Raw genomic sequence first — 25,367 nt, 5'->3', positions numbered from 1 at the left:
CGCCCGGAGTGCGCACCTTTAGGGGGGGGTACTGTGACACTCTGGCTCTAGGACTTTTGTATGTGAGCTAGAGTGTATGTTGTTTTGTTGGGGATTTGGGTGTTTTTCTATGTTGGTAGTTCTGTCGGGTGTATTTCTATGTTTGCAGGTCTGTGGGTTGTTTTTCTAGGTGTTGTATGTTGTAGTCAATGACTCCCAATCGGAGGTAACGAGTGTCAGCTGTCGGCTCGTTATCTCTGATTGGGAGCCATATTTAAACTGTCAGTTTTCACCTTTGTTTTGTGGGTTATTGTTCCAAGTTCAGTGTATTGTTACGTTAGGACTTCACTATCGTCTTTTGTTGTTTTTACGTGGTTGCTTTATAAATAAAGTCATCATGTTCACTCCACGCGCTGCGTATTGGTCCGCTCCTTCCGACGTTCGTGACAGGAACCACCAAGACTCTTCCTAGAGCTGGCCCGCCCGGCCAAACTGAGCAATCGGGGGAGAAGGTCCTTGGTCAGGGAGGTGACCAAGAACCTATATTGATAAAAGGTGACCAGGGAGGTGTCCTAGAGAGATTTACATGGTTATCAAAACGTCACGCCAGGTTAAGCCTACACAAAACACAGCCCTTGTTAAGTCTTTTTTAAATCCCCTATGGGAAAAGTGAATGGTGGAAAAACGATTGGAACCATTTCCCTGTTTGACCGCAAGGTTTTATGGGTATTATGACACCTCCATTGTGGGGCTCTATGGACCATGTAGACTGAACGCAAGTGTCTCGTGGTCAAGCAACAACAAATGCTCTCCTTGAGTGACAGGGGGCGGGACTAGGTCTGTGTGGAAAGCGGCATGGAGAGAGAGAGCTGAGAGGGATGACTGATGTAGCGTGTAAACTATAAAAATGGACGTTACACACAGCATATCACATTAACAAACCAAACATTCAAATACCGTTAAACAGTGAGGGAAAAAAGTATTTGATCCCCTGCTGATTTTGTACGTTTGCCCACTGACAAAGAAATGATTAGTCTATAATTTTAATGGTAGGTTTATTTGAACAGTGAGAGACAGAATAACAACAAAAAAATCCAGAAAAACGCATGTCAAAAATGTAATAAATTGATTTGCATTTTAATTAGGGAAATAAGTATTTTACCCCTCTGCAAAACATTACTTAGTACTTGGTGGCAAAACCCTTGTTGGCAATCACAGAGGTCAGACGTTTCTTGTAGTTGGTCACCAGGTTTGCACACATCTCAGGAGGGATTTTGTTCCACTCCTCTTTGCAGATCTTCTCCAAGTCATTAAGGTTTCGAGGCTGACGCTTATTCTGTCTCTCACTGTTCAAATAAACCTACCATTAAAATTATAGACTGATCATGTCTTTGTCAGTGGGCAAACGTACAAAATCAGCAGGGGATCAAATACTTTTTTCCCCCTCACTGTAGAAGGTAAAGTAAAAACCTAAACAGGACCGTGCATCAATACATTTTAGTCATTTAGCAGACACTCTTATCCAGAGCGACTTACAGGAGCAATTAGGGTTAAGTGCCTTGCTCAAGGGCACAGACAGATATTTCACCTAGTCGGCTCGGGGATTAGAACAAGCAACCTTTCGGTTACTGGCACAACGCTCTTAACCACTAAGCTATCTGCCGCCCCAATAATGGTATATAGTAAAATACGGTATACCTCCCAGCCCTATCTCTCCCTCCCCTTCTCTCCTCTCTCTCTGCCCCCATCTCACCCCCTTTCTCCATTTCTCCCTCTTTCTCAGAACACATTCAGCCAATCACCATAGTAATTGAACCCTGAGGACATTCTGTACATTGTTGAAATGTCACGTATACTCTAATTCCACTCCTAATCAATGTGTCTGACTGTGTTCCTCAGATCAATAACCACCTGGAATCACCACTTTAGTCTTCACCACCTGCCCAGAGGCCAAAACCATTGTTCCTCTCTTTCTTAATGTCAGACACAGTCCAAAAGTGCTTTCTGTAAATACACCACTGCTATAGAACAGAATACACCACTGCTATGGAACAGAATACACCACTGCAATAGAACAGAACATACCACTGCTATGGAACAGAATACACCACTGCTATGGAACAGAATACACCACTGCAATAGAACAGAATACACCACTGCAATAGAACAGAATACACCACTGCTATTGTGTGTCTACGACTGAGCAAAAATCTGTTAGCAGTATATACAGTTGATTGTCAAATGATTGAACTTTAAACTATATTCAATAATGATGAGAAATATAATCTTACTGGTTTTGGGATATGACCAGGGTGACGAAGAGGACGATGGCGAGGAAGGCGATGATCATCAGAAGCATGTAGGCTGCAGGCCCAGCTTCACCCCCCCTAAAGACTGGAGGACAGGACAACACCCTGGGTAAGTCTATCAGTCAATCAATCCATCCACATTGGATCACATTCATATTGACACCAATACATAACCCTAGAGGAAATGTATTAAACACCCTTATAGAATTGGCACTTAAAAAATTTGAACATATGACTTACATTATAGATGCATGCATGTCAGTGCTGCAATATACAAAATAAACATAATCCATACTCATATGCCAAATACATAGGCTGCATTTACATAGGCAGCCCAATTCTGATCTTTTGACCAATTATTGTATAAGGATCTGATTGGTCAAAAGACCAATAATTGGAAAAAGATCAGAATTGGGCTGCCTGTGTAAAAGCAGCCATCGAGACATATTTTTGGCCGGGTGTATTTTATGTTCCTATCTTGAGGGAGGGCTTACCTTTAGTATACACTGGCTCTCCTTCTCCATCCGCAAACACTGGATACAAAATAAACTCGTACTCATCAGAGTCATAGAAATGACCTGGGAAATATAGTCACAGAGAAAGTGGCTCAGATTAGAACAGATTCAACCATGTCTATAAACTCTCACTAGAGGGCGCCAGAACCTCACAGCCAACAACCTCTCAAACTGGAACTCCATACGGATTGAAGTGCCACAGTTTGACCAGATGTCCAGATCAATTGTCCTGCAGTGTTTTTGTGGGTTTATTAATGTCCTTCTAGATCAATCTAAAATAACATTGATTCACGGAACTGAGTGTTGTGAAAGAGAAGGTGACCCAGGGAGAGAAGTAATCAGAAAGATTAAAGAGAGGTATTAATCAAATCAAATGTTTTTTGTCACATGCGCCGAATACAAACGTGAAATGCTTAATTACAAGCCCATCACCAACAATGCAGAATTTGTTCTGCGAAATATTTGTTATGTAAAAAAAATTACAAATAAACTAAAGTAGAAAAAAAGTAACAATAAAATAACAACAACAAGGCTATATACAGGGGGGTACTGGTACCAAGTCAATGTGCGGGGGTACAGGTTAGTCAAGGTAATTGAGCTAGTGTACATGTAGGTAGGGGTAAAGTGACTATGCATAGATAATAAACAGCGAGTAGCAGCAGCGTAAAAAATGGGGTCAATGCAAATAGTCCGGGTAGCCATTTGATTAACTGTTTAGCAGTCTTATGGCTTGGGGTAGAAGCTGTTAAGGAGCCTTTTGGACCTAGACTTGGCGCTCCGGTACCGCTTGCAGTCCGGTAACAGAGAGAACAGTCTATGACTAGGGTGGCTTGAGTCTTTGACAATTTTTGGGCCTTCCTCTGACACCGCCTGGTATAGAGGTTCTGGATGGCAGGAAGATTGGCCCCAGTGATGTACTGGGCTGTATGCAGTACCCTCTGTAGCGCCTTGTGGTCGGACGCCGAGCAGTTGCCATACGAGGTGGTGATGCAACCAGTCAGGATGCTCTCGATAATGCAGCTGTAGAACTTTTTGAGGATCTGAGGTCCCAGGCCAAATCTTTTCAGTCTCCTGAGGGGGAAAAGGTGTTGTCATGCCCTCTTCACTAATGTCTTGGTGTGTTTGGACCATGATAGTTTGTTGGTGATGTGGAAGCAAAGGAACTTGAAGTTCTCGACCCGCTCCACTACAGCCACGTCGATGTGAATGGGGGCATGCTTATCCCCCCTTTTCCTGTAGTGCATGATCAGCTCTTTTGTCTTGCTCACATTGAGGGAGAGGTTGTTGTCCTGGCACCACACGGCCAGGTCTCTGACCTCCTCCCTGTAGGCTGTCTCATTGTTGTCGGTGATCAGGCCTACCACTGTTGTGTCGTCGGCAAACTTCATGATGGTGTTGGAGTCGTGCGTGGCCACTTTGTCGTGGGTGAACAGGGTGTACAGGAGGGGACTAAGAACGCACCCCATTGAGGATCAGCGTGGCAGATGTTTTGTTGCCTACCACCTGGGGGCGGCTCGTCAGGATGTCTAGGATCCAGTTGAAGAGGGAGGTGTTTAGTCCCAGGATCCTTAGCTTAGTGATGAGCTTTGAGGGAACTATGGTGTTGAATCCTGAGCTGTAGTCAACGAACAGCATTCTCACATAGGTGTTCCTTTTGTCCAAGTGGGAAAGGGCAGTGTGGAGTACAATAGAGATTGCGCCATCTGTGGATCTGTTGGGGCGGTATGCGAATTGTAGTGGGTCTAGGGTTTCTGGGATGATGGTGTTGATGTGAGCCATGACCAGCCTTTCAAAGCACTTCATGGCTACAGATGTGAGTGCCATGGGGCGGTAGTCATTTAGACAGGTTACCTTGGCGTTCTTGGGCACAGGGACTATGGTAGTCTGCTTGAAACATGTAGGCATTACAGACTCGGTCAGTGAGAGGATGAAAATGTCAGTGAAGACACTTGCCAGTTGGTCAGCGCATGCTCCGAGTACGCGTCCTGGTAAATTTTGACCTGTTTAAAGGTCGTACTTACATCGGCTATGGAGAGTATGATCACACAGTCGTCCAGAACAGCTGGTGCTCTCATGCATGGTTCAGTTGGGCTTGCCTCGAAGCAAGCATAGAAGGTATTTAGCTCGTCTTGTAGGCTCGCGTCACTGGGCTGCTCGCGGCTGGGTTTCCCTTTGTAATCCGTAATAGTTTGCAAGCCCTGCCACATCCGACGAGCGTCAGAGCCGGTGTAGTAGGATTCAATCTTAGTTATGTATTGAAGCTTTGCCTGTTTGATGGTTCGTTGGAGGGCATAGGGGGATTTCTTATAAGGGTTTTTGTTATCCCGCTCCTTGAAAGCGGCAGTTCTAGCCTTTAGCTCAGTGCGGATGTTGCCTGTAATCCATGGCTTCTGGTTGGGATATGTACGAACAGTCACTGTGGGGATGACATCGTCGATGCATTTATTGATGAAGCCAGTGACTAATGTGGTGTACTCCTCAATGCTATCTGAAGAATCCCAGAACATATTCCAGTCTGTGGTAGCAAAACAGTCCTGTAGCCTAGCATCCACGTCATCTGACCACTTCCGTATTGAGCGAGTCACTGGTACCCCCTGCTTTAGTTTTTGCTTGTAATCAGGAATCAGGATATATTATGGTCAGATTTGCCAAATGGAGGGCGAAGGAGAGCTTTGTACGCGTCTCTGTGTGTGGAGTAAAGGTGGACCAGAGTTTATTTTCCTCTGGTTGCTGGTAAAAATGAGGTAAAACGGATGTAAGTTTTCCTGCATTAAAGTCCCTGGCCACTAGGAGCGCCGCTTCTGGGTGAGCATTCTCTATTTTGCTTATGGCCTTATACAGCTTGTTGAGTGTGGTCTTAGAGCCTGCATCGGTTTGCGGTGGTAAACTCTCCTGGTAAATAGTGTGCTCTACAGCTTATCATGAGGTACTCTACCTCAGGCGAGCAAAACCTTGAGACTTCCTTAATACTAGAGATTGCGCACCAGCTGTTGTTGACACAGACCACCACCCCTCGTCTTACCGGAGGTCGCTGTTCTGTCTTGCCGATGCACGGAAAACCCAGCCAACTGTATATTATCCATGTCCTCGTTCAGCCACGACTCGGTGAAACATAAGATTTTACAGTTTTTAATGTCCCGTTTGTAAGATAGTCTCAAACGGAGCTCACACAGTTTATTCTCCAGTGATTGCACGTTCCCCAGTAGGACAGATGGTCAAGGCCGATTATCCACTCGCGACAAATTCTCACCAAGCACCCGGATCTGCGCCCCCTGTATCGGCGTCTCCTCTTCATGCAAATTACGGGGATTTGGGCCTGGTCCAGGAGGAGCCGTAAATCTTTCGCCTCCAATTCGTTAAAGAAAGCGAAAGAATGAAAGAGAATGAGAGGGGAAATGAGAGGGGAAATGAGACGGAGAGGTATAACAGGAAGTAAATGTACATACCATATAGGTAGAGGAGCTTGTCAGTAGGGGGGAACCTGGTCCACCTCTCCCTGCCCTCTGGGGTCTGGCCCTGTCTGTCCTGGTGGTTCTGACCCGACCACTCTACGACCAGGGACCACGGTACATTGCTGTTAGGCTGCAGAGACCACAACAGGACCACACAACTACTGTTCACACGGGATGCACTGAACGAACGCACACACTGACCTGGAGAGAGGGAGGGAGGGACGGAAAAGGGTGGACGAGAGAGAGAGAGGTGGAAGGAAAGGGGGAGAGAGTGATAGAGGGGAATAAAAATTACATGTTTATATTTTCTCTTCATGTAAAAACGGTTGGCTGGCATGCCCTCACCGGCTAGTACACTTATGATGACTGATGTGTGTTCTGACCCTCTACAGGACTTCCGGTAAGAACAATGCTGATGCTTCTCTTTTCAGGGTTTTGTTTATTTTGCCTCTTCACCAACACACACACTTTGATTATATACCGTGGATCTTGACTGGGAATTCATCTTGGTGGAATAGTTATTGTGTTAAACCGAATTAATTGTGTTTCTATAAAGGCAAGAACATGCACAACATAACAGTATCAGTAAAGTGTAATAATTATATAATATAAATAAGCTATATAAACATGAATGAATAAGCATGATATTACACTACTATAACACAGATATAAACAGGGCTATAAACATGAACCTAAACGATAAACATCGTGTCGTAGAGAGAGAAACCAATTACTGACACTGACAAGATAAAGATTTATGGCACCCTCTCTCTCCGGCCCACAGCCAAAGGGTGCTGCAGCACCCCCTGAAAAATATGATTGGAAAAAATGTTTTTCACAAAGGTAGTGCACTGGGCCTCTACCAGTCCTGTATTAGTGGTTCGATATAGACTTCTGTAGCGCGCCAAAAATAAAAACATGCCGCAAAAATGAGCTGGGCGCACACATTATAAGGAACATCTCTGAATGCAGCGCAAACATTTTGGTGGGAAGCGCACAAGACAATGACACTGTCATAGAACACTGTATGTGTGCATTCCCCTTCATATAGCTTATAGCAGGGGGGCTGCAACCTTTTTCATATGAGTGACAATTTACAATTGATCCTACAATTTCTAAAGATCTGCGTGCCAGTTATGATTTTCATATTAGCATTGTAGGCTACTCAACTGTGCCCAGAAAATGTCTAACTGCCCACAAACTGAATAGCCTCCTCCTAACTGGCTAACGCTATCCATTCAGCCACACCCCACGGCGCTCCACTATCCCTACCTGTACGGAGGCGCTGTCCATTTAGCGGTACTGAATCACGGGCGTGGCCTTAAATGTGTAGATTTTTCTTCATTCCTTGGTTGAGTTTGTTTGTCTTTATGCGTCCTTTGTAGGCCTAAGTAATTCCTTTGACGTATGCCTTTTATTTCAATGCGTGTGTAGGATTTATCTGGCATAGTTTGCATTCGCAGTCAGCTGTTTTATGCTCCAGTTACTTTCACATTGATGTATGTATTTGAAGTCACCCTTGATAGCATGTATTATGCATCTATTTCATGTTGCCCTGTATGCACTGTTCCACAAGTTGGCTAAATGAGTCAATGTAGCCTATGTGCATTCGGACCCCTTCACTTTTTCCACATTGTTACGTTACAACCTTATTCTAAAATTGATAAAATAAAATAAAAATCCTCATCAATCTACACACAATACCCCATAATGACAATGCAAAAAAAAGTTTTTATAAATTTTTGCACATTTATAAAAAAACAAAAACACCTTATTTACATAAGTATTCAGACCCTTTGCTATGAGACTCGAAATTGAGCTCAGGTGCATCCTGTTTCCATTGATCATCCTTGAGATGTTTCTACAACTTGAAGGACAATCATCTCTGCAGCACTACACCAATCAGGCCTTTATGGTAGAGTGGCCAGACGGAAGCCACTCCTCAGTAAAAAAGGCACATGACAGCCCGTTTGGAGTTTGCCAAAAAGGCACCTAAAGAACTCTCAGACCATGAGAAACAACATTCTCTGGTCTGATGAAACCAAGATTGAACTCTTTGGCCTGAATGCCAAGCGTCACATCTGGAGGAAACCTGGCGCCATCCCTACGGTGAAGCATGGTGGTGGCAGCATCATGCTGTGGGGATGTTTTTCAGCAGCAGGGACTGGGAGACTAGTCAGGATCGAGGGAAAGATGAACGGAGCAAAGTACAGAGAGATCCTTGATGAAAACCTGCTCCAGAGCACTCAGGACCTCAGACTGGGGTGAAGGTTCACCTTCCAACAGGACAACGACCCTAAGCACACAGCCAAGATAACACAGGAGTGGCTTCGGGACAAGTCTCTGAATGTCCTTGAGTGGCCCAACCAGTACCCGGACTTGATCCCGATCGAACATCTCTGGAGAGACCTGGAAATAGCTGTGCAGCAACACTGCCCATCCAACCTGCAGAGAGGAATGGGAGAAACTCCCCAAATACAGGTGTGCCAAGCTTGTAGCGTCATACCCAAGAAGACTCGAGGCTGTAATCGCTGCCAAAGGTGCTTCAACAAAGTACTGAGTACTTATGTAAATGTGATATTTCCGTTTTCTATTGTTAATAAATTTGCAAACATTTCTACAAACCAGTTTTTGCTTTGTCATTTTGGGGTATTGTGTGCTCTTTCATGCCGTCCCTAGGAGGGGTGCGTCACTTGAGTGGGTTGAGTTACTGACGTGATCTTCCTGTCTGGGTTGGCGCCCCCCCTTGGTTTGTGCTGTGGTGGAGACCTCTGTGGGCTATACTCGGCCTTGTCTCAGGATTGTAAGTTGGTGGTTGAGGATATCCCTCTGGTGGTGCGGGGGCTGTGCTTTGGCAGAGTGGGTGGGGTTATATCCTTCCTGTTTGGCCCTGTCCGGGGTTTCTTCGGATGGGGCCACAGTGTCTCCGGACCGCTCCTGTCTCAGCCTCCAGTATTTATGCTGCAGTAGTTTATGTGTCGGGGGGCTGGGGTTAGTTGGTTATACCTGGAGTACTTCTCCTGTCTTATCCAGTGTCCTGTGTGAATTTAAGTATGCTCTCTCTAATTCTCTCGTTCTCTCTTTCTCTCTGAGAACCTGAGCCCTAGGACCATACGTCAGGACTACCGGGCATGCTGACACCTTGCTGTCCCCAGTCCGCCTGGCCTTGCTGCTATTCCAGTTTCAACTGTTCTGCCTGCGGTTACGAAACCCCTACCTGTCCCAGACCTGCTGTTTTCAACTCTTAATGATCGGCTATGAAAAGCCAACTGAGAGACCTGAGCCCTAGGACCATACGTCGGGACTACCGGCCGTGGTGACTCCTTGCTGTCCCCAGTCCGCCTGGCCTTGCTGCTATTCCAGTTTCAACTGTTCTGCCTGCGGTTATGGAACCCCTACCTGTCCCAGACCTGCTGTTTTCAACTCTTAATGATCGGCTATGAAAAGCCAACTGAGATTTATTCCTGATTATTATTTGACCATGCTTGTCACTTATGAACATTTTTGAACATCTTGGCATGGTTCTGTTATAATCTCCACCCGGCACAGCCAGAAGAGGACTGGCCACCCCTCATAGCCTGGTTCCTCTCTAGGTTTCTTCCTAGGTTTTGGCCTTTCTAGGGAGTTTTTCCTAGCCACCGTGCTTCTACACCTGCATTACTAGCTGTTTGGGGTTTTAGGCTGGGTTTCTGTACAGCACTTCGAGATATTAGCTGATGTAAGAAGGGCTATATAAAATAAAATTGATTGATTGATTGATTGATTGATTGATAGATTGATGAGGGGGGAAAATAATTTAATCAGTTTTGGAATAAGGCTGTAACGTAACAAAATGTGGAAAAAGTCAAGGGGTCTGAAAACTTTCCGAATGCACTGCATGATGAGGTTGAGTAGTACATTGTAGACGCCATTCCACAGACCTTTAAAGCTAATATTGAGGTGATAATGTCTGTGGGACATTTTTGTTTGAGTTTCTTTTTACAGGGACAGTGCACATTAATCAACGTTTCAGTAAAAGTGCAGGTTTTAGCCAACCGGCTAATTTTCAACCGCAGTCCCTGGGCAGGTTATTAAAAACAATTACAATACAGACCAAACAATGAGCAGTGAACACATGCAGAGCAACATAGGACAAGCAACACCTAGCACGCAGACAGACAGAGCAACATAGGACAAGCAACACCTAGCACGCAGACAGACAGAGCAACATAGGACAAGCAACACCTAGCACACAGACAGAGCAATAGCACAAAAAGCAACAAAACAAAATACATAAAAGCAACAAAATGTTTCCACACCTCACAAGCTACAGACAACAGATAATATGGAAAGCGGCAATACACAGCTAAGGATTATGTTCACAAGTCTGATTGTCCTTTAGCCATGTCATGTTTGTTTTCGCTGTTCTCCAAATAGCATTTTAGAGTTTAAAAATGGTGTCGAAGTACAGTAAATGAGCTTCAACTGGTGGGTGTATTTCTACACACCCCACTTTGCTATTCCCTAGGTTTAGCTGAACTGACGCCACTCCCCCCCCCCAGATAAGATCCCCCTCCCCCATCGCAGCAACCCCATCCCCAAACTACTTCCCACTGCTATGCTCCGGGCTGGTGCGAGAATCTGCCATGCTGAGATCTTCTCTGATCTGCCCCAGAGCCACAGGGTCATACATTATTCTGCACATCCGCGAGCTCCAAGACCCGTCTGGACCCGTCACATTATTACACAACATGTGAAAAGAAACCCAATAACCCCCCCCTGCAACTTACATTTCGATGCATGCACAACATTCAGGCACAACATTCAGGTATTCTTGTTACTGTCCACAATAAAAATAGTCCTCAGAAAATGTCCATCTTCTTTCTTCCTATGATGGGTGAGGGATAACAAAGGTAGGCTGCGTGGGAATAAACACAACAAAAAGTGTTCCCCTCATGTCCTTGACTATAGAATAAACCGAACATCATATTTTATTTTTTGGGCCCATCCAAGTTGAGAGACCAGTACCTATTTTGCTAATACTAATAGTACTAGCATCACAGTTAATGGTTCCCTCTCAACCAACTAGCTATTAATGAAAATATGAATAACAGATGAAAACACACAACAAGCATCCCGGTACGTCACAAAGACCTGAGAGGCCCATTATAACCACTATTAGACCTCGGTAGTGAGGATACCAAGCCACAGATAATGGTTTTTGATCCACTCTCATGCTTTGAACTGACATCAACATGCTTAATCATTTACATTTTAGTCATTTAACAGACACTCATATCCAGAGTGACTTACAGGAGCAATTAGGGTTAAGTGCCTTGCTCAAGGGCACACCGACAGATTTTTCACCTAGTTGTTCGGGGATTCAAACCAGCGACCTTTTGGTTACTGGCCCAAAGCACTTAACCACTAGGCTACCTGCCGCTGTCCTCACCCTTCCTCTTCTCTCCCTCTCTAGTGAAGCCGCGCCCTCTCGGGCCTTGAGGCAGTGAGCATGCCCAGTGGGGACCAACATGCCTGTTATCTCCCACTGATGACCATGAAGTCAGAAACATAGCATTTCAACTGACTATGACATAAAGCAAGACCACCAACTATATATATGTTATTTCAATTGGGAAAACAAACATGCAGTTTTCAAATAACATTTTCTTTTTTTCCAGATATTTATTTCTGACTACTAACTATTTAGACTGCTAGTAATCTGTGTATGCTAGTAATCTGTGTACTGGGTATAACAATCCTTCAGCCCCATACAAATACAGTACATTCCCATTCAGTGTATTTTTCAGCAGTGACTTACGTTTGGGGTGTCTCTCCAGGGTCATGTGGGTGTTCCTAGTGGAAGAGCCCTGGCTGTTCTGAGCCTTGACTGTCACAGAGTGGACCTCCCCTCTCCACTCAAAGCTATAGGAGGACACCAGGCCTATCCGCTCCTCAGTTACAGTGCCCCCAGAGTCCTGGTGCTGTACTACAAGTGCCTCCACACAGTAGGTTGGCTCCACTATGGGGGAATGCTATGGGGAAGAGGAGAGGGAAGAGTTGAGAGACTATCAAGGACTCTAACGAGGATTCATTATCCAATGTGCTACTTCCTTATACTCTCTGATCTGATAAAGGTGTTGGGGAAGGCAACCGAGTACTGCTCTATTGCGCTGACTCATCTAGTATTTTCAGAATAAACTAAGAACAATGACGTAATAAAAGGAGAGGATACACCTGTTCAATTAATCTAACTCTCTCTGATGTTGACATTTAAACCACATACTGTAGGACATGTAATGTGTTCTCTGAAAGCTATGGACTGTACCTCGAAGAGAAGAGTGACGTTCGTCTGCGTACTTGGTGGATCCTCCTGAAACACTCGCCAGAAATCAGGACCCTGGTCAGGAGCTGAGAGAACAGAATATAGATGTTACAGCTGTGTGTGTGTGTGTGTGTGTGTGTGTGTGTGTGTGTGTGTGTGTGTGTGTGTGTGCACGTGTACCTACTGTATGACTGAGGCTTGAATTTTCTATCAGAACGTAATTTTCCATTTAGCAGCAGGCTACATAAAAATGGAACCGCTGGATAGGGGAAACGCTTGAGTCGCACAAAATGGGATATAATGTTGCGGATAAAGGTCTAAAGACCTGCATCGCTATACTGAGAGTGTTTTAGTTTCTAAAAGGACGTATTTGGGTGTTTTTGGAGCATTTGTTCATGTTTATTCAGACCCCCCATACCGCACAACGAGGATCAGGAAGTGAATCGCTGGTTGGGGTAGGTTTCTCAAAAACAAGTGAAATCACAAAAAAGTGTCTGGACCCTTCTATAACATGCCATTTAGATCAAAAATAGAGATTTGGTTGTAAAAAAGCAAACTTCTCATTTAAGATCAGGGTCAGAAAGAGTGTTTTACACACAGCAAACCATGGATAATGAAGGGTTTGAAATGACCCATCTCCTTTCCCCCTTCTGATAACCAGGTGGCGAATCGCATCTCTGCATGTCTGGCAGACATATCAGTGTGGATGTCGGATCACCACCTCAAGCTGAACCTCAGCAAGACGGAGCTGCTCTTCCTCCCGGGGAAGGACTGCCCGCTCCATGATCTCGCCATGACGGTTGACAACTCCATTGTGTCCTCCTCCCAGAGTGCAAAGAACCTTGGCGTGACCCTGGACAACACCCTGTCGTTCTCCGCTAACATCAAAGCGGTGACCCGATCCTGTAGGTTCATGCTCTACAACATTCGCAGAGTACGACCCTAACTTACACAGAAAGCGGCACAGGTCCTAATCCAGGCATTTGTCATCTCCCGTCTGGATTACTTGGCTGGGCTCCCTGCCTGTGCCATTAAACCCCTACAATTTATCCAGAACACTGCAGCCCATCTGGTGTTCAACCTTCCCAAGTTCTCTCATGTCACCCCGCTCCTCCGCACACTCCACTGGCTTCCAGTTGAAGCTCGCATCTACTACAAAACCATGGTGCTTGCCTACGGAGCTGTGAGGGGAACGGCACCTCCTTACCTTCAGGCTCTGATCAGACCCTACACCCAAACGAGGGCACTACGTTCATCCACCTCTGGCCTGCTAGCCCCCCTACCTCTACGGAAGCACAGTTCCCGCTCAGCCCAGTCAAAACTATTCGCTGCTCTGGCACCCCAATGGTGGAACAAGCGCCCCCACGACGCCAGGACAGGGGAGTCACTGACCACCTTCCGGAGACACTTGAGACCCCCCCCCCATTAAAAAATAAAAATAGGGTGGTTGTCCCACTGGCTATCATAAGTTGAATGCACCAATTTGTAAGTTGCTCTGGATAAGAGCGTCTGCTAAATGACGTAAATGTAAATGTAATTGTGGTTGTAAGAGCTAATGTACTGTACGTTTGTATAAAGAAGTTCAACCTTAATAGTAGTGGTGTGCTGGAGGTGCTATAACCAGTATTTTTATTGTCTGGACCGCTGAAGGGGTGCTCAGTCCTAGCATTGTAAAACTGCATTTGTAAAGGAAGGTTCAGGACGGCAGCTAAATTCCGTTAAAAAGTTTGTCGATGCGTTTCAGAGGCAATTTGTCGAAGCACCTCAGCAATAAACTTTTCTATACATTGCATGTCTCTCTTGCAAAATATATTTTTTATCGCAATGAGACTAACCTGTATAAATAAAAGTGAAATGACATGGATGAAGTGATGAGGAAGACAGTACCTCTGCTGTTGTGAGGGGTGGTGTAGAGCAAGTGGCTCCAGTCACTCCAGGTCCCGGAGCCGTTGATGTGCACACAGCGGACCTGCACATTGTACACCCCACACACATCTGGTTCAGGAACCTCAGCCCACAACTCAGTCTGCGGAGCTAGGACCTGTGGAACATATCCCAATTAAATCACATATTTACCCCGAATAATATATTTTACAATAATAGAGCTTCAAAATAAATCAATATGTATCCATTAACTCAAAAATGAACGGATTTTGGGAAAATACACTACATGAACAAAGTTATGTGGACACCTGCTCGTCGAACATCTCATTCCAAAACATGGGCATTAATATGGAGTTGTTCCCCTCTTTGCTGCTATAACAGCCTCCACTCTTCTGGGAAGGCTTTCCACTAGAGGTTGGAACATTGCCGCGGGGACTTGCTTCCATTCAGCCACAAGAGCATTAGTGAGGTCGGGCACTGATGTTGGGCGATTAAGCCTGGCTCGCAGTCGGCGTTCCAATTCATCCCAAAGGTGTGCGATGGGGTTGAGGTCAGGGCTCTGTGCAGGCCAGTCAAGTTCTTCCACACCGATCTCGACAAACCCTTTCTGTATGGACCTCGCTTTGTGCACGGGGGCATTGTCATGCTGAAACAGGAAAGGGCCTTCCGCAAACTGTTGCCACAAAGTTGGAAGCACAGAATCGTCTAGAATGTCATTGTATGCTGTAGCATTAAGATTTCCCTTCACTGGAACTAAGGGGCCTAGCCTGAACCATGAAAAACAGCCCAAGACCATTATTCCTCCTCCACCAAACTTTACAGTTGGCACTATGCATTCGGGCAGGTAGCGGTCTCCTGGCAACCGCCAAAACTCAGATCCGTCCGTCGGACTGCCAGATGGTGAAGCCTGATTTATCACTCAAGAGTCCACAGAGTCCACTGCTCCAGAGTCCAATGGCGGTGAGCTTTACACCACTCAAGCCGACGCTTGGCATTACACATGGTGATCTTATGCTTGTGTGCGGCCATGGAAACCAATTTCATGAAGCTCCCGACGAACAGTTATTGTACTGACATTGCTTCCAGAAGCAGTTTGGAACTCGATAGTGAGGGTTGCATTTCTACGTGCTATGCACTTCAGCACTCGGCGGTCCTGTTCTGTGAGCTTGTGTGGCCTACAACTTCACGGCTGAGCCGTTGTTGCTCCTAGACATTTCCACTTCACAATAACAGCTCTAACAGTTGACCGGGGCAGCTCTAGCAGGTCAGAAAGTTGACGAACTGACTTGTTGGAAAGTTGGCATCCTATGACTGTGCCATGTTGAAAGTCACTGAGCCCTTCAGTAAATGCCAATGTTTGTCTATGGAGACTGCATGGCTGTGTGTTTGATTTTATACACCTGTCAGCAACGGGTGTGGCTGATATAGCCGAATCCACTAATTTGAAGGGGTGTCGACAGACTTTTGGAAAGTCTGGAAAGCATTCAGACCCTTTGACTTTTTCCACTTTGTTATGTTACAGCCTTATTCTACAATGGATTAAATATATTTTTTTCCTCATCAATCTACACACAATACCCCAAAATGACAAAGCAAAAACAACTTTAGACATTTCTGCAAATGTATCAAAATACAAAAAATGAAATATCACATTTCCATAAGTATTCAGACCCTTTACTCAGTACTTAGTTGAAGCACCTATGGCAGCGATTACAGCCTTGAGTCTTATTAGGTATGACGCTACAAGCTTCGCACACCTGTATTTGGGAAGTTTCTCCCATTCTTCTCTGCAGATCCTCTCAAGCGCTGTCAGGTTGGATGGGGAGCGTCACTGCACAGCTATTTTCAGGTCTCTCCAGAGATGTTCGATTGTGTTCAAGTCTGGGCTCTGGCTGGGCCACTCAAGGACATTCAGAGACTTGTCCCGAACCCACTCCTGCATTGTCTTGGCTGTGTGCTTAGGGTCGTTGTCCTGTTGGAAGGTGAACCTTCGCCCCAGTCTGAGGTCCTGAGTGCTCTGGAGAAGGTTTATATCAAGAATCTCTCTGTACTTTGCTCCGTTCATCTTTCCCTCAATCCTGACTAGTCTCCCAGTCCCTGAAAAAAATCCCCACAGCATGATGCTGCCACCACGCTTCACCATAGGGATGGTGCCAGGTTTCCTCCAGATGTGACGCTTGGCATTCAGGCCAAAGAGTTCAATCTTGGTTTCATCAGAAAAGAGAATCTTGTTTCTCATGGTCTGAGAGTCCTTTAGGTACCTTTTGGCAAACTCCAAGCAGGCTGTCATGTGCCTTTTACTGAGAAGTGGCTTCTGTCTCTACCATAAAGGCCTGATTGGTGGAGTGTTGCAGAGATGGTTGTTCTTCTGGAAGGTTCTCCCATCTCCACAGAGGAACTCTAGAGCTCTGTCAGAGTGACTATCGGGTTCTAGGTCACCTCCCTGATCAAGGCCCTTCTCCCTCGATTGCTCAGTTTGGCAGGGCGGACAGCTCTAAGAAGAGTCTTGTTGGTTCCAAATTTCTTCCATTTAAGAATGATGGAGGCCACTGTGTTCTTGGGGACCTTCAATGCTGCAGAGATTTTTTGGTACCCTTCTCCAGATCTGTGCCTCGACACAATCCTGTCTCAGAGCTCAAGGACAATTCCTTCAACCTCTTGGCTTGGTTTTTGCTCTGACATGCACCGACAACTGTGGGACTTTATATAGACAGGTGTGTGCCTTTCCAAATCATGTCCAATCAATTGAATTTACCACATGTGGACTTCAATCAAGTTGTAGAAACATCTCAAGGATGATCAATGGAAATAGGATGCACCTGAGCTCAATTTTGAGTCTCATAGCAAATGGTCTGAATACTTATGTAAATAAGGTATTTCTGTTTTTTATATTTTATACATTTGCTAACATTTCTAAAAACCTGTTTTCGCTTTGTCGTTGATGATGAATATACAGTGGGGGAAAAAAGTATTTAGTCAGCCACCAATTGTGCAAGTACTCCCACTTAAAAAGATGAGAGAGGCATGTAATTTTCATCATAGGTACACGTCAACTTTGACAGACAAATTGAGGAAAAAAAATCCAGAAAATCACATTGTAGGATTTATTTGCAAATTATGGTGGAAAATAAGTATTTGGTCACCTACAAACAAGCAAGATTTCTGGCTCTCACAGACCTGTAACTTCTTCTTTAAGAGGCTCCTCTGTCCTCCACTCGTTACCTGTATTAATGGCACCTGTTTGAACTTGTTATCAGTATAAAAGACATCTGTCCACAACCTCAAACAGTCACACTCCAAACTCCACTATGGCCAAGACCAAAGAGCTGTCAAAGGACACCAGAAACAAAATTGTAGACCTGCACCAGGCTGGGAAGACTGAATCTGCAATAGGTAAGCAGCTTGGTTTGAAGAAATCAACTGTGGGAGCAATTATTAGGAAATGGAAGACATACAAGACCACTGATAATCTCCCTCGATCTGGGGCTCCATGCAAGATCTCACCCCGTGGGGTCAAAATTATCACAAGAAAGGTGAGCAAAAATCCCAGAACCACACGGGGGTACCTAGTGAATGACCTGCAGAGAGCTGGGACCAAAGTAACAAAGCCTACCATCAGTAACACATTACGCCGCCAGGGACTCAAATCCTGCAGTGCCAGATGTGTCCCCCTGCTTAAGCCAGTACATGACCAGGCCCGTCTGAAGTTTGCTAGAGTGCATTTGGATGATCCAGAAGAGGATTGGGAGAATGTCATATGGTCAGATGAAACCAAAATAGAACTTTTTGGTAAAAACTCAACTCGTTGTGTTTGGAGGACAAAGAATGGTGAGTTGCATCCAAAGAACACCATACCTACTGTGAAGCATGGGGGTGGAAACATCATGCTTTGGGGCGGTTTTTCTGCAAAGGGACCAGGACGACTGATCCGGGTAAAGGAAAGAATGAATGGGGCCATGTATCGTGAGATTTTGAGTGAAAACCTCCTTCCATCAGCAAGGGCATTGAAGATGAAACGTGGCTAGGTCTTTCAGCAAGACAATGATCCCAAACACACCGCCCGGGCAATGAAGGAGTGGCTTCGTAAGAAGCATTTCAAGGTCCTGGAGTGGCCTAGCCAGTCTCCAGATCTCAACCCCATAGAACATCTTTGGAGGGAGTTGAAAGTCCGTGTTGCCCAGCGACATCCCCAAAACATCACTGCTCTAGAGGAGATCTGCATGGAGGAATGGGCCAAAATACCAGCAACAGTGTGTGAAAACCTTGTGAAGACTTACAGAAAACGTTTGACCTGTGTCATTGCCAACAAAGGGTATATAACAAAGTATTGAGAAACTTTTGTTATTGACCAAATACTTATTTTCCACCATAATTTGCAAATAAATTCATTAAATTAAAAATGAACTTGCACAATTGGTGGCTGACTAAATACTTTTTTTCCCCACTGTATATATTTTTGTAATCAATTTTAGAATAAGACTAACGTAACAAAATGTGGAAAAGGTCAAGGGGTCTGAATACTTTCCATTTTACATTTTAGTCATTTAGCAGACGCTCTTATCCAGAGCGACTTACAGTTAGTGAGTGCATACATTATTTTTCATACTGGCCCCCCGTGGGAATCGAACCCACAAACCTGGCGTTGCAAACACCATGCTCTACCAACTGAGCTACATCCCTGCCGGCCATTCCCTCCCCTACCCTGGACGACGCTGGGCCAATTGTGCGCCGCCCCATGGGTCTCCCGGTCGCGGCCGGCTACGACAGAGCCTGGATTCGAACCAGGATCTCTAGACCACTGCGCCACTCGGGAGTTTCCATATGTATAGTGTATACTGTATGTCTTAAAACATTTTGAATGGAGGAAAGATTTCCAAAATACTCATGCACCCAACGAAAGTGGGCACATTTTAGAAAGAAAATATATTAACCTAAATATTCTCATCTGCCCACCAAAAGTTTTAAATCAGAGGTTTTATTAAAATAACGTATTCTGCCTCAAGCCACCAGTAAATGCCATGTATTTTAGGGCAAATAATGCCACTCCTAGATCAGAGATAGATAGAAAAGTGAGACTTTATGCCCGACCAGCTGATGCTCATGGCCAGGCAGTTGTACCTGTTGCTCCCTCCCTGCCACTCTAGATGAGCTCAAGGCTGCATCCGAAATGGCACCCTACATCAGGGTTCCCCAACTAGCGGCCCATGGGCCGGATTTGGCCCGCCAGTGATTTTATTTGGACATAGAAGACTGTAAAAACACCAGCAAATCAGCTCCAATTAATTTTTATATTGGAAATCTGTTCCAAAGTATTCCCACGCATAATAGAGAGATATATCTGATCGTATACTAATGCAAGCAAGGTTTGAAATTATTATGTTTTAGTCAAATATTATATCTGTTTGGGCTTCATGCAGTCAATTTGCAGTCTACAAATTATTAGTAATTGTGTTCTGGCCCCCTGAGCATCCACTCAAGAATAAGACGGACCGCGGCTGAATCTAGTTGATGATCCCTACATAGTGCACTACTTTTGACCAGAGCACTATGGCAAGAGCCCTACGTACCTGCCAGAATGGATGGGCCCTGCCAGTGGAGAGGGCATAGCGGACCTGGTACTGCATATCGTAGAGGGGCAGTTCTGGGGGCACCCACGCCAGCTTTAGGACCCCACTGGGCATGCTTACTGCCTCAAGGCCTGAGGGAGGATGGGGCTTCACTAGAAGGGGAGAGGCAATGAAGGGAGAGGACAGTCATTATGTAGCCTGGTCAAGCAGACTGAAAGCTATATAAAATGTGAAAAAAAAAAGAAAAGAAAAAAAGACATTATTATTATTAACACATACAGGTGCTGTAGGTTCCAAAAAGCCACAACATGTAAGAAAATAAATGTAACAAGACCAGAACTCCTATACTGGTCCTAACTCACCGTGTTCCATAGGTGTGATGTAGACAGGATGTGACCTCGTGCCGTTGTCTGTCTTGGCCTCCATCCACAGCTTGTAGCAGGAAGTCACTCTGATTGGCTGCAGATTGCAGCTCTTCACTCCCCTAGAGCTGCTGGATTCACACTTCGCCTGCCTGACCACACCCACTGGCCCGCCCACCCTCTCCGCCTCCTCCATGACGTCACAGGACAGGTCGGCCACCCTGGAGAATTTAACAGACACACACACGCATACACACAAAGAACGTCAGGGTGAAAACGCCCTTACCACTTCTGGGTATGTATGATCTATATCATAGTCTATGGTATGCAACAAGTCTAAACTTCTACACTTCCTTTCACTGCCTGAGTTTTGAAATCACAGCAATAATTCACAAATTACACACACACAGTCATTTACATTTTGCTTGACAACCTGCACTCAGGGGTAGATGTAACATAGTAAAGTATGTCTCTCCATTTAGTATTATATGTTACGTTTCGTATGGGATGTTAATGTTAATTTGTGGATGTCCATCATACATTTCGTATGATATGTTCCAGTACCAATTGCAATTCGTACGATTTGTTACGAATTGCAATTCGTACAATTTGTTACGAATTGCAAACTGTCTCATGTAACCCGTTTCAGAAAGTTAGGCTTATGTCCACGTCACTACTTCACAGAGAAGGCACTTGAATGTAAAAAGAAAATATATTTATCAAAATGCGTTTTGTTTGGGCAGAAATGCCTTCTGGAACATGTGAACATTCATGTGCCTTAATAACAAACTTGCATGCCATCTGTAAATATGAATAAAATTGTTAAATTATGAAAAAAAGACAGGAACCTTCCCACTAGACATGATTGGCTGAGATAATCGTGGGCTGGACATGCCGAGAGAGGAGTTTGGATTGGTCTGCCATGTAGCATGCGTCTTTCTATAACATGAGCTGCTCAGTATGTGTAGATAATCCTTGCTACCGCAGCATTTATTAAATATATAACATTAGCCATAGAGAACTGCAAAAGTGTTGCTACTGCTCTAACAACATTGCTGCCCTGAATTTAGCAGGCGCTATCAACAAAGATCAGTGGGGAAAAAGTTGTGATGGACTATTTTCTGCACACGGTCAGTGTAAACCGAAGTGACTTGAGACAATGCGGGCCAAACAAGCTGTACAAACAAAATGGAAACAATACAGGACGTACTTAGTTAAAGGCCTTCTAGTCTGCCGTGAAGCATTCATCCATGTATACGGGTAAGTCTAGCTACATTTTCAGATACACGTTTCTAATTTTGTTAGAATTTTAATTGCAAGTTAAAGCGTACTGTTAGCTAGCTACCAAACGTTAGCATGCTGGCTCGCTAGCTAACGTTACATGTATGATCTGTGTAGTAATATTATTTGTATCTCAGAAAGCCCTTTGCATTGTATGCATGGTGGCTAGCTATGACAATCTGTTTGTAGTGCTAGTAGTATTGTATAGGTTGGGATTATGGTTCATTGTTTAGCTAGCTCATTATAGCATTTATTTCACATGACCCATCAATTTATACAAGTGTGCCTGGGTAAAATATGTATAAAATATTTGCATCTGAACCCATTTCAGAGCACCATTTACACCTTCTGTATCCTGTGCATGTGACACATAGTTTGATTTTATTTGATATAGTGTGTGTTTACCAGAGATGGTAATGTGAAGAACAACACGACCTACACCAAAGTCAGCTTAGGATATAGGACTAGATAAAGTGTATTTTTACCTGTTTTTTTTTCTTATTGCAGGCTACTACTTTCACCACTTTTAGTCTTGAAATCTTTGGTTGTTTACTACACTACCTTACTCACTCTAATTAGCACATGGTATTACATGTGAATCCTTAAAGAGATGGGTAGACAAAGAAGATCTCTCCAGTAGGTGTACCAAAACATTCAAGAGCCATTTTCTCGAAAATGTGGGGTAACAAGTTTATCAACTTTCAAAGCAGGATTACTTTCCCATTGTTCCTCAACTGCAGTGTACGATCTACCATTTTGAAGCTCTGAGTCTCTACTTTTATCCAATGGCAAAAACACAATTTCAAATTTCGCAACATAAGACTGAATCGAGGTGGTCGGTCACATATAATTCTAATTTGAGTGTCCCGGACTTACATTTACTATGTTACGCCTAGTCTTAGACACCAGGCTGCGCTTGAGGGGGTTAAATCTGTTCTGTATTGTTCCATGATCCTGAACCAACTCCCACTCTGTATTTCTTAGGAATACATCAGAGACACCAAGCAGAGACACTGAAAAGGTGTCAACATTTAAAGCTGCAATATGTTCTGTTGTATTTTTGACTTTATGTTTTGGTTACCCCATATGTAACTCTGTGTTGTTGTTTTTATCGCACTGCTTTGCTTTATCTTGGCCAGGTCGCAGTTGTAAATGAGAACTTGTTCTCAACTGGCTTACCTGGTTAAATAAAGGTGAAATAAAATAAAAAAAGATATAAAAAAGATGGTGTGGTCTACAGCTTATCATGAGATACTCTACCTCAGACGAGCAAAACCTTGAGACTTCCTTAGATATTGTGCACATATCACTTTGCCTGTTTGGCAAACTATTAAAATCGTATCAACCAGGAAATGTCAGAGCAATTTATGTATAATGCATCTTTAACAAAGAGCCAAATATAAGATCCTCCTGTATTTCAAATGCTCTAATACACTGCTTTTAATAATAAGATATAAGATAACCAATAGTCACTTTAACAATACAGTACCAGTCAAAAGTTTGGACACATCTACTCATTCCAGGATTTTTCTTTATTTTTAATATTTTCTACATTGTATAATAATAGTGAAGGCATCAAAACTATGAAATAACACATATGCAATCATGTATTAACCAAAAAAAGTGTTAAACAAATCAAAATATATGTTATATTTGAGATTCTTCAAAGTAGCCACACTTTGCCTTGATGACAGCTTTGCATACTCTTGGCATTCTCTCAACCAGCTTCATGAGGTAGTCACCTGGAATGCATTACAATTAACAGGTGTGCCTTGTTAAAAGTTAATTTGTGGAATTTCTTTCCTTCTTAATGCGTTTGAGCCAATAAGTTGTGTTGTGACAAGGTAGGGGTGGTATACAGAAGATAGCCCTATTTGGTAAAAGACCAAGTCCATATTATGGCAAGAACAGCTCAAATAAGCAAAGAGAAACGACAGTCTATCATTACTTTAATACATGAAGGTCAGTCAATACGGAACATTTCAAGTGTGCAGTCGCAAAAACCATCAAGCGCTATGATGAAACTGGCTCTCATGAGGACCAGCCTCAGAAATTGCAGCCCAAATAAATGATTCACAGAGTTCAAGTAACAGACACATCTCAACATCAACTGTTCAGAGGAGACTGTTTGAATCAGGCCTTCATGGTCGAATTGCTGCAAAAAAAACACTACTAAAGGACACCAATAATAAGAAGAGACTTGTTTGGGCCAAGAAACACGAGCAATGGACATCAGACCAGTGGAAATCTGTCCTATGAGTCCAAATTTGAGATTTTTGGTTCCAACCGCCGTGTCTTTGTGAGATGCAGAGTAGGTGAACGGATGATCTCAGCATGTGTGGTTCCCACCGTGAAGTACGAAGGAGGTGGTGTGATGGTGTGGGGGTGCTTTGCTGGTGACACTGTCAGTGATTTATTTAGAATTCAAGGCACACTTAACCAGCATGGCTAAAACAGCATTCTGCAGTGATACACCATCCCATCTGGTTTTCACTTAGTTGGACTATCATTTGTTTTTCAACAGGACAATGACCCCAAACACACCTCCAGGCTGTGTAAGGGCTATTTGACCTAGGAGAGTGATGGACTGCTGCATCAGATGACCTGGCCTCCACAATCCCCCGACCTCAACCCAATTCAGATGGTTTGGGATGAGTTGGACCGCAGAGTGAAGGAAAATCAGCCAACAAGTGCTCAGCATATGTGGGAACTCCTTCAAGACTGTTGGAAAAGTATTCCTCATGAAGCTGGTTGAGAGAATGCCAAGAGTGTGCAAAGCTGTCATCAAGGCAAAGGGTGGCTACTTTGAAGAATCTCAAATATAAAATATATTTTGATTTGTTTAACACTTTTTTGGTTACTAATTGATTCCATATGTGTTATTTCATAGTTTTGATGTCTTCACTATTATTCTACAATGTAGAAAATAGTCAAAATAAAGAAAAACCCATGAATGAGTAGGTGTGTCCAAACTTTTTACTGGTACTGTACGTGTACAGGTGTAGGTTGTAGAGGTGTATGTGTAGGTTGTAGAGGTGTATGTGTAGGTTGTAGAGGTGTATGTGTAGGTTGTAGAGGTGTATGTGTAGGTTGTAGGTTGTGGAGGTGTAGGTTGTAGAGGTGTATGTGTAGGTTGTAGAGGTGTATGTGTAGGTTGTAGAGGTGTATGTGTAGGTTGTAGAGGTGTATGTGTAGGTTGTAGAGGTGTATGTGTAGGTTGTAGAGGTGTATGTGTAGGTTGTAGAGGTGTATGTGTAGGTTGTAGAGGTGTATGTGTAGGTTGTAGGTTGTGGAGGTGTAGGTTGTAGAGGTGTATGTGTAGGTTGTAGAGGTGTATGTGTAGGTTGTAGAGGTGTATGTGTAGGTTGTAGAGGTGTATGTGTAGGTTGTAGAGGTGTATGTGTAGGTTGTAGGTTGTGGAGGTGTAGGTTGTGGAGGTGTAGGTTGTAGAGGTGTATGTGTAGGTTGTAGAGGTGTATGTGTAGGTTGTAGAGGTGTAGGTGTAGGTTGTAGAGGTGTAGGTGTAGGTTGTAGAGGTGTATGTGTAGGTTGTAGAGGTGTAGGTTGTAGAGGTGTAGGTTGTAGAGGTGTATGTGTAGGTTGTAGAGGTGTATGTGTAGGTTGTAGAGGTGTATGTGTAGGTTGTAGAGGTGTATGTGTAGGTTGTAGAGGTGTATGTGTAGGTTGTAGGTTGTAGAGGTGTAGGTTGTACAG

At 44.1% G+C, this 25,367-nt stretch overlaps 1 protein-coding gene across 2 annotated transcripts in view; it reads right to left on the bottom strand.

Annotated features, from left to right (window-relative positions):
* The window catches only part of lepr (leptin receptor), a 91,945-nt gene that overhangs the window by 7,126 nt on the left and 59,452 nt on the right, over window positions 1–25,367 (bottom strand). For both annotated transcript variants that reach the window (XM_045205454.1, XM_041840080.2), the window contains exons 10-17: window positions 20,373–20,593; window positions 20,011–20,162; window positions 14,447–14,600; window positions 12,563–12,645; window positions 12,056–12,269; window positions 6,250–6,456; window positions 2,783–2,866; window positions 2,271–2,373 (exon numbers count right to left, since the gene is read on the bottom strand). In XM_045205454.1, coding sequence (XP_045061389.1) covers window positions 2,271–2,373; window positions 2,783–2,866; window positions 6,250–6,456; window positions 12,056–12,269; window positions 12,563–12,645; window positions 14,447–14,600; window positions 20,011–20,162; window positions 20,373–20,593 — 1,218 coding nt within the window. The remainder of the gene's footprint in view (window positions 1–2,270; window positions 2,374–2,782; window positions 2,867–6,249; window positions 6,457–12,055; window positions 12,270–12,562; window positions 12,646–14,446; window positions 14,601–20,010; window positions 20,163–20,372; window positions 20,594–25,367) is intronic.

The sequence above is a fragment of the Coregonus clupeaformis genome, chromosome 20 (genome assembly GCF_020615455.1).
Source record: "Coregonus clupeaformis isolate EN_2021a chromosome 20, ASM2061545v1, whole genome shotgun sequence".
Classification (NCBI taxonomy): Eukaryota; Metazoa; Chordata; class Actinopteri; order Salmoniformes; family Salmonidae; genus Coregonus; species Coregonus clupeaformis.
This window is presented reverse-complemented; position numbering and strand designations above follow the sequence as displayed.